The sequence below is a fragment of the Prosopis cineraria genome, unplaced genomic scaffold, assembly GCF_029017545.1.
Source record: "Prosopis cineraria cultivar Desert tree isolate PC_DT_omini unplaced genomic scaffold, ASM2901754v1 PC36, whole genome shotgun sequence".
Classification (NCBI taxonomy): Eukaryota; Viridiplantae; Streptophyta; class Magnoliopsida; order Fabales; family Fabaceae; genus Prosopis; species Prosopis cineraria.
In genome coordinates, this window is record NW_026555367.1 from 95,229 (window position 1) to 105,729 (window position 10,501).

Consider the following 10,501-nt stretch of genomic DNA (forward strand, 5'->3'; position numbering starts at 1 on the left):
ATGCAAATTGCGAAGAATAGGAAACAGATACGTCCATCATGGCAGACACTAACGCTGGTACGTATAACAACAATTAGTAAGCAACAATAAGATAAAGTCTCATTCGATACGTGAATATGATACTTATAATTAACTAATTCCTTACAACGTTTGTGGAGGTCTCATCCGATATGATAGACAGCATGGACCAACGCACTATTTGATTTAGATAAAGTCATATTCATCACTGGCTGAGCTTGAAATCTATGAATCTCACGTGTTTGAAGTCATTGGCCACAACTGGTGAATTGTCTGTCACTGGGTGTACAATTATATTATTTCGTTTAGAATATATATTAATCTCCATCTCTTTTTTCATCTGCAGGAAGATGATCTTGCATCTTCGTGGAAAGAAAGAAGCCAATAGTGATTGGCGTATCTCTCTATATGTAGCAATTGCAAAAACCGAGGATCTCCCTGCTGGTTGGGAAGTCTTTGTTCATTTCAAATTTTTGGTTGATGATCAGATCCATGTCAAGTACTTCGTCATTCAAGGTATTATTACAATTTTCTTCACTTACATATATATATATTGAATTATTGAATATATGTGTGTGTACGATATGTTATATGCATGTATTGATGATGTCAAAACCAATTCACGCTAGTTCAGTGAGGAGCGCCTCTCCCAGTTCCATGAACAATTGAAATTTCAAATTTTCAATGTATAGATTAATGTATCATATTTTTAATTAACGTTGACGAAATTTTGTTCATTTTCAGATGAAGAGAAAGCGGTTGAAACGATATCATGTAGCAAAGACACAGCAGGGATTTGATGAACTGCTTCCTACGGATACATTCGAAGATGTCACCAATGGATATCTTGTTGATGATTCATGTGCATTTGGAGCAGAAATCTTCGTATACGAATATTGTGGGAATTGGGAATGTGTTTCCCCAGCGATTAAGGATCCATCATTTGGTACATATGCATGGAAGTTATGTAACTTCTCCAAAATCGGAAAGAAATATTGTGACTCTGAATCATTCATTGTTGAAGGAACAAAATGGTGGCGATGTGATTTCATTTTCTGCTTCTTCTTCTTCTTCTTCTTTTTAAATCATTAGATATTTGTGATGCTAATTATTCAAACGTTCGTGTCGTGTTTTTAAGGAATTTGAGACTTCATGCAAACGGCAGTAGGATCAAAGAGTGTCTGTCCATTTTTCTCATTTTGAATGAAGATGAAAGCACGACATCAAAGAAACGGTATGTCGAGTTCACTTTAAGCATTAAGAATCAACGATAACCATGGTTAAGGGAGCGGTACGTCAATTTGTGTACGTCACTGAAGTTTATGATTTAGATAGCTTATTGTTATGATGTGTGCATATTTCGAATGATACTGCACAGTATGTGTTAGGGATAATAAGTCTTTTACATTTAATTTTCAAGAAGTTAATTTTTAGTTGGTCTGGGTGTTCCTTATTGCAGTTAAAACGAAGGGTTACTATTGGAATGATACTGTGATCATTGAATGCCAGATTACAAAATTTTGCGAAGCCGAACGGTTCAAAAAATGAGAACTGATATGTATGCATGATGCTGGGTGATCTCGTGTCTTTTGTTGGGAGTTATGGGCTACGTAGTCCATGACTTCTCGATTTTATTTTTCGTCGTTGCCTTTTATGATGGATAAGGGTTGATTTTATAGTAAGAAAATTTGTAAAGCTTATTGTTGCTTTTGATGAAAATCCAAAGTGCAGGCATGATGTTCAAAAAAGATAAACGAAGAAAACCTATTCATGTCTTATTTACACATTAAATTTAACATCATTGAAAAAAAAATTAAAAACCTATTTATTTTTTCCTGGACTCCATGTGGCATTCATGTTGGATGTCCAGTCAATTAAAGGTCACTTGTTTATTTTAAGTTTTCGCTTAGGGATATATACTTGAACTTGATTTTGGGTTAATCTAACTATGTATATCCTGTGTCGAGTCATAGGCAAAACATTAATTTAAATTAGTGATTGGACATCTTCTTGGATAATTTAAGTTTTTGAAGTGTAATTTTATTAATTTCTGATTGGATGTCCATTATTTGGATGCCATGTGGAGTGCCACGCGTGTATATCAGTGATGCATTTTTAAACGTTTCAGCTGGGGCGTTTTGATCCAAAATCGAGCTTAGGTACTTATAAATCCTAAACGAACACTGAGGGCAAAAATAACAAGGATCTTGGCAAGGTGCTGCTCACTTTCTCTCAGCCACCAGTAGCCTATTGGTATCCAATGTGCTTGGTTATTTATTACAAGGCACATTGAAGGTTATTTTTTATAATTTTATAATTTTATTCCTATTATAGATTTAATTTTATGGCACATTGTATATTGTGTATATCTCTCTTCTTATTTCTAATACGGGTAAAGTTAAAAAAATTTCATTTTAAGACATTTAATAAATTAACTACGTCATTCCTGTTAAATCTAATATCTCAATTCTTATATGTTCTAATAAGATAGAATAAAGAAACATGTGCGGATCTAAAAAATCCATTGATCACTTGAGAAAGCTCGATTATCTCAAGTGTAAAGAGACGCACAACCCACTGGTTTTCAGAGTCTTCAGAGCAAATAGAGATAATAGATCAGAAAAAAATGTATCATGTGTTTTGTGGTTATCAACTGATCGAGTAATAAAAATCAGATCAGTAATCGCTTCATTTTATTAATTAAATAATTATATTCATTATCTCTGACTTAGTCAGTTAAGAGATAGGAAATAATTGATAACTATTGGGTTGTGAGTTAGGCCTCTGCTCATTGAGCTTACTTATATAGTTCACCTATCACAGTCCACACAAGATTATAAAGACCAATCTGCTTGAATTTATTAATTAATGTTAATCTATAAATAAATATTTTAACAATTCCTAGTTCCAATAATGTAATCTTTAAAATCATCTTAAAATAGGGACAAGAGAAAGTATAAAGTTTGTGCTACTGATATAATGTATATATAGTACATGCAAGGGTAAGATTGGCCCTTGCCTGATGCTTAGCCCAAAGGAGGAACGTTCTTGCTTGTGGGATACCCAAGCATTTAATTTTGGGTTGGGCAAAATTGGGCCGTCCTTCCCAAATGGTGTTGCTATTGTGCTCATGATGATATGAAAGTTCTCGACTTTATTTTTTTATAAAATTATTAGTTAACAAATATAATGAATCAAACTATAAAGGTTGAATTAAAATAAAATAAATTCTAGAAATCTAATTTAAAATTAAAAAAACTATAAGAGCACATAATTTAAATTACCCCATCATGATAGCGTTTTAAACAAATGCAAGAAACTCATTATTTTTATCAATAAAAATATGAAGATTCTATAGCACACTAGTAATTTATAGCATAAATCTTTTCTTTTGTAAAACTTAATCTTTTATTATTGTTTGTTCTACAGTGAAAAAAACAGTAACATTTTTTAAAAAAAAATCAGTAACACTAACGTGTTCCTGTGCGTCGCACAGGGGCATAATCTAGTCGGAAATAAAAATTAAATCCCTTCTCAATTCCTAAAAGATGGAGGCGCATATTGCATGTGAAAATAAAATATGCACACACAACCTTGGGCTGGGCCAAATGGGTAGGGAATATACATTGCTTGATGTTCAACCCAGCTCAAACATGTCCAAATTCTTTTGGGCTCTATTTTCAGGTGGGGCTGGGTAAATTTTTTTTTCCAGCCTGGGCTAGATGAACAGCCCTATGTAAACCATATTCTAGGTTATGTTGACCAGCTAACTGCTTGCTGAAGATAATGTCTTAAAATAGTGACAGAGATTATGTCTATTAATTTCAATAGTGCCTATTTGCGATCTCCACATGGTATCATAATAATTTTATAATTTTACTAGGCCCAGAATGTACGTTGCATATCGATGAATGCCCTTTTTCCCAAATAATAGTTCAGTTGCATGCGTGAAAATTTCTAATTTCTCAAGTGTGCAGATTCTCTGTACTATATTTAGGGCTATTTATGGATTATGGTTGGCTGAGGTATTCATATCACTGAAAATGTATTATTCTTTAAGAATTTTCAGCTTATCTGGCTAAAATAAGAAGAAACAAATGTTCAATAGCATGTATTATCTTTTTTGAATATCGTATGTATTTGCAATGAAAAATTGCTGCTTAAAACTTATATTTATTAGGCACTATATTTTTTAAAAAATTTATAAATAAGAAAAATAACAAAGAAATCTCAATAATCTAAATTAAATGTGAACACCACTAAAACTCCAAAGATAATGTGTTCAAATACGATCCTAAAATTTTTCTTGAAATAAATTCCATTCCAACTAGTTTTCTAAGGACAAGTAAAGAGTCTTTTGTGCTTCTATACATTATCAAATTATCACCATAAACTTTTTAAAATTTATTTCACAATAATATGACATGATAAATCTTCCACATCCACAAATGTGGAACCACATCCGTTCTCAAGCAAGCCTTATGTAATAACCCATATTACAATTATAAAATTAGATTAAATAGTAAGATAAATTTATTGTATTTTCATCAATTCTTGGGAGAGAGGATAACTACATGCATTAGTGGCTCAATGAAACTTCTATTGATCCTTGTTATTTGGGTCTTGTGTTCGAATCCCCATTATGTATTAACGGAGATTTTTATTTTCACCTTCTTTGCTCGAAATTACAATCTTGCCCCTGAAAAAAGAATAAAATAAATAATAATAGAGAAAGGGGGGATCAGAAAAATCGTGTGTGCGTTCTATACCTTCGATCAAATGGGGAGTTCTAGAGAGATTCAGAGAGAGCAGCGTCCGAAATCCTCACCCTCCATCCATTGATCTTCGCCTTCATCCTCCTCAGCGTCGCCGGCGACTGTGAATAACTTTCAACTGTTGTTTTCCCTATCTCCATCTTGTCTCCTTGCCAGAATTCTCCAGAGCTGTCGTGAGAGGGGGGAGAGAGAGCACTTCGACCGACCTTTCCCTTTGCCTTCTTTGCCTTCTTCGATGGTCACCAAACCTTGCTGGTGTGCGCATGACGAAGAGAGAGCTTTGTCTACCACTGCAAGAGGTTTAGGTGCCATCATCATCGTCCTTACCCTGCTCTTCTTTGTCCGTGCGATGGTTTCCCCTGCTTCTTCTTGATTCAAATGTTGCCATGGTGTTCAAGTCTAGGTGGTTGTGGGTGTGTCGATTTCATTCTCCATTTTTGCTCAGCAAATTTCCTCATCCTGCTACTAACTTCGTTGATTTGAGGTAGGTGTTTCAAATTCTATTTTTTTCTGTTGCTGGATATGTGTACTGTGGATTGATATTGTGAATTTGTTATCTATTTTTCTACTAACCGTAAGTAGTGTAGTGTTGGAAATTTTCTTTGGGTGTTTAAATTTAATTATGGTTGAAGGGCTAGAATTTGGAAGGCTAAATTATTTCAAATATGAACGTTAGAAAATTTGGGAAAATGAAATTGGTAGAAAAGGAAGTTTGGTTTTAGTTAAAGGATTCATGCTCGCAAGATGTTGGATAAAAGGCTTATTAGGAGGATTTTGTTTAATTTTGTATATATAATATTGTTGATTTTTCAAGAAATATGATTTGGATTAGGTATTGGTATTTGTAAATTTAAACTGGGTTCTGTAGAGGAGTTTATTTAAGAATTTATGAAGATCATATCTCAACTTTGGATTATTGAGGATTATATGATTTATAATTTATAAAGTATATTATTGTTTTAGAAGTCACACTTAAATGGTTGAAAATGGTTGGGCAAGAGAATTAAATGTTGTATGTTTTATTGAATGGTTTGAAATGTCGCAAATATATGTGTGGTTGGTAAAAAGCCTAGGAAGAAACCTTTATATGTGAATTTTGTTGCTAAAATTTTAAAATTATTATTATTAGTTCTACTCAACTGATTCTTTTGACAAAAAAAGGATTCAAGGGTTCAAAAATAAAATTCATTAAGATTTTATTATCTTATAGGGTGATCGTAAGAAGGATAGCTCAAATGGAGTGGTAAGAAATAAGTTTTGAGCTTTGAGGGTATTACAAGTAAGTGGATAGCATCTTAATTGATATTTCAATAAAACTTCCTTAATTAAAATATTACATTTTTATGCAAATTCTTTTTACAACAACAATGTGATTATTAGATATTTTGTTGATTAAATTACTTTAATTTGTGAAATTATTTTACCAGAATTGATTATTTTAGTTAATCAATAAATATAAGTTTGGATTCTAATTATGAGATTTCATTCTAGAAATTATTGAATTGCTACAGAAAAGCTATTCATGCAAGTTTGACATCAAAAATAAAAATTTTATTTTAAAAATGATGATTTTCTTGCATGTTTGAAAATAGATTTGAAGGGAACTTTATACAAAACACTGGTTGCTAACAACAGTTTCGTTAGCCCTTGGCATACCATGATAAATGACTAACTAGTTTGATTTTCATGAGCTCCGTTCTCACGTTTGTTATTCGTGGGTCTCGTACTCGCGTTTGTTTTTATGGCTTCAAACCGCATTTGATTAGTATTACCCTTATGGACTGTGTGTCCACGTTTGTTTCGTAGCTCAAGCTACCTTTAGTTATTTACTCTTATGGACTGTGTGTCCACGTTTATTTTCATGACATAAGCCGCATTTGGTTATTTATCCTCATAGACTGTGTATCCACGTTTATAAATTATTCTAATAAATTTTCATAAATATGAGATTTTAATTAATTGATGATTTCATAAACTAATGGTTTTTAATTAACAATTTTTATTATTTTTGTTTATTTAATCATTTTGATTTATCAAAATTAAATGTTAAAGCTCCTTTGTCATTATAATTTTAAAGTTTCAAAATATTGAATTTATATAGAACTTTTATTTCGTATTTACAAATTTGTTTACATTAAATTATTTTCTCCTTAATTTATATAAATGTTGTAGTTTCTTCATTTTGATTCTGCAAAAATATTATGGTTGGGACGTTATTCACTAAAAATATTTTAGTTTCAGACAGCTTATACCTTCTTCAAATACTTTAAGGGATTTTGCCACTAGATTGAAGTTGTGATGCCAATTTGGTTAATCTTTATTTTATGTGAAATTTTAATTTATACATTGTTTTTTATAAATAATGTTATAGGTGCTCTACACAGACATGTTAGAGTTTTTATTTTGTAAATATTTTGTCTGTTAGTTGGTAGGAGTTGAGCTCCTGCATGTTATAATATTTCTTTAAAAATTTTGTATTGTAAAATTTTAAGGAAATCCTATTCTTAAGGGAAATTTTGTCAGAATTTTCACAAAAATATTAAAAATTTATTTAAATGAAATGTATTTTTAAAATGAAATATTTCTTGAATTAGACTTAAGGGATATGTGTTTAGGTGCACATCTCATGCCCGTCACTCTAATTTTTGGGGTGTAGCAAATTGATATCAAAACTTAAGTTTTTTATAGCTATGTGGAGTAATGATTTTTCAGTGGGGTCTCAATTATTATTATGAACCCACGCATAATCGTAATTGAGTCATCATTGAAGGCCTTATAGAGGTCCTTGAATATCGTTCCCCTCTTTTCTACTAACTTCCCTTAATATATAGAGTTTTGTATCTCGAACTAAACGTTTCCTTTGTATTTTTCTTATTGCGTGGTGAGAAATAATGTTTAGGTGCTAACTATCAAATAGAATGATCTAAAGCAAGAGAGCTTCTCCTCGAGCCTGAACTCAATTTAGTTATATGTTTTTTTTTTTCAAGCTCATGTTTTTCTATGTGTTATAAATTTTATTAAGTTTAATAATTTTTGTGCTTTCATTTTAGAAAGAACCCAGTACACCCAAGATTACAAGTGCTATAGGGAAATGACCGAAGTGGTAGATCTCTAAAACTCTTAGTAGATGCTTTATTTCAAAGTGCAAATGGATCCCTTCTCAATTCCAAATACACACACGCAACATTTACTCATGAAAGAAAAGATAGAAGATTTGTGTAGGGATTATTTCAATTCATGTTTAGAAGACTAGCACTATAAATTGTATAATTTGGGTCAAAGATTAATTTGGCATACTCTAATTAGTTCTATGTCATTATTGGATGGATTTGTTGGAGCGATATCCAGACTACAAGAAGTTTTGGGTACAGAACACAAAATATCAAGCAATATAGAGGTTTATTGCTCTGCAACAGATAGATAATACAACAAAGAATCAGGATAACTATAGTATATATAGAGCATCTAATCATATTTTTCATGACGTAATTCATAAATTCATATTTACATAAATAAAAAATATTTATAGGACAAATGCCGACCAAGCTCAGCAAAAATACCTCATTTGAAAGCAGGACGTAGAGCATCAGCTACGCTATCTGAGAAAATAACTTTCTAGTGAATAATGTCATAACCATAATATTTTGTAGAATCAAAATGAATGAAACATATGATAGTTATATAAATTAAATGAGAAAGCAATTCAATGCAAAGAAATTTGTAAACTTGAAATAAAAATTTTATTTAACTTCAACAATAAAAACATTTAAATCTATAATGACAAAATAGCTTTAACGATAAGTCAAAATTATTAAATAATAGATAAGGATAACAATATTTACTACTTGAAAAGCCATTAAATATGAAATCACCAATTAATTAAAAATTCATATTTTTGCGGATTCATCAATTCACAAACGTGAACATACAATCTACGAAGGTAAATAACTAAATGCAACTTATGCCACAAATACAAACGTGGCCACAGTCCATAAGAGTAAATAATCAAATGCAGCCTGAGTTACGAAACAAACGTGGACACATAATTTATGAGGGTAAGGCTAACCAAACGTGACTTGAAGCCACGAAAACAAATGCAAGTACGAGACCCATGAATAACAAATGTGAGAACAAAGCTCACGAAAACAAACTAGCTAGTCATTGACTAAGGCGTGCCAAGGGCTAACAGGAGTCCCATTAGCAACCAATATTTTATACAAAATTTCCTTTAAATTTATTTTCAAACATGTGAGAAAATTATCACTTTTGAAATATAGTTCTTATTTTCAAAATCAAACTTGTATGAATAGATTTGAGCATTAAAAACTTACCAAAACAAAGTTTCATAGCTAATGTCCATGTTTGGCATTTATTGAGTAACTCATAAATTACCAGAGTTGATAGAAATAATCACATCAATTTTGAAAATATCCTTCATACATAAAAGTACATACACATTTCACAATTCAAATATTCTTCAACATCTCTTCATAAATTCCCAAAACCAAAAATAATTTAATTAACAAAGTAGTAAATAATTAGTATAATTGTTTACTAAATGTTCTATGTAAAAATATATATTTTGGTAAAAGAATTTTAATGATAAATCAATTGAGATACTATCCACTTACCTGCAGTATTCTCAAGGTTCAAAACTCACTTCTTCCAACTCCAATTGAACTTCCTTCATCCAAACACCTAATGACAAGACAATAGGATCTTAATGGGCCTTTCTTTTAAGTTAATAAATTCTTTTTCAAGAGAGCTTACTTAACCAAGATTAACTATAATAACTTCAAAATGTTAGGACCATAATCCACACAAAAGTTTCTTCATGACATTCAGCCAAAAGTAACTATTAAATTAGCATTTAATCTCTTCTTCAACTTCTTGTCCTATGCCCAATGTGTGACATTCTAAACTATTCAATGGGACTTGGTAACCTTTAATTCTCTTGCCCAACAATTTCAAACATCAAAATATAACTTTTAAAATGATAATAGATCTTATAAATTATCAACCACATAACCCGCAAGAATCCATAACTCAAATAAGATCTCATTAACTCCTTAATAAATTCCTTCACAAAACTCGATGTAGAATAAAAAATCAACATTGTCCAAGCCCAATCATGCATTCTTGTGAAATTAACAAGATTACACATAAAAAAAAATTCAATCTAAACTCTCCTAATAGGCATTTTATCAAACACCTTGCAGCATCAATATCCAACTATAGTACCAAACTTTATTCTCTTCAATTTCGTTTCTGAAAATTTTGATTATCCATTTTTAAAACTTCAATTTCCATGCTGCCCAATTTTTTTATTCCATCAACACAAAGCAATTGATCTCAAAGAACATTTAAATCAATTCTTCCTCTACAGCAACAACATAAAAATGAAATTATCTAACGAGAATCATGCTCCTAAACACAAATTTTGAACTGACCGTATCCCATTTGCTCCCTCAACCATGCACAACAGCAATTGAAAAAAAAAAAAAAACAATTACAATACAACCTTACAATTACCTATACACAATCAGATCAAGCGAGGAAAGGAAGAGGATTGAGCAAAACACACACACGAATCAGGGGAGAGCTAAAGGGAAAGAATTCATGGCAGCGCTGAGGAGAGAAGGTCGACAGCACCAAACTAGGAAGGTGGGCTCACGCGAGAAAGCTCCAGTTTCCAGCAACTTAACTCC

At 31.5% G+C, this 10,501-nt stretch overlaps 1 protein-coding gene across 1 annotated transcript; it reads left to right on the top strand.

Moving 5' to 3' along the window:
- Nucleotides 1–1,573, top strand: LOC129295034 (uncharacterized). The gene is made up of 6 exons (XM_054933515.1): nt 1–57; nt 209–282; nt 365–470; nt 763–1,052; nt 1,157–1,252; nt 1,528–1,573. The coding sequence occupies exons 1-6, from the start codon at nt 1–3 to the stop codon at nt 1,571–1,573; spliced, it is 669 nt and encodes a 222-aa protein (XP_054789490.1).
- The last annotated feature ends 8,928 nt before the right edge of the window (nt 1,574–10,501 follow it).

Coding starts and splice junctions, on each gene's coding strand:
- LOC129295034 (XM_054933515.1), top strand. CDS start 1: ATGCAAATTGCGAAGAATAGGAAACAGATACGTCCATCATGGCAGACA. Junction 283..364: donor GAAGTCATTGGCCACAACTG/GTGAATTGTCTG, acceptor TTTCATCTGCAG/GAAGATGATCTTGCATCTTC. Junction 1,253..1,527: donor AGCACGACATCAAAGAAACG/GTATGTCGAGTT, acceptor ATTGAATGCCAG/ATTACAAAATTTTGCGAAGC.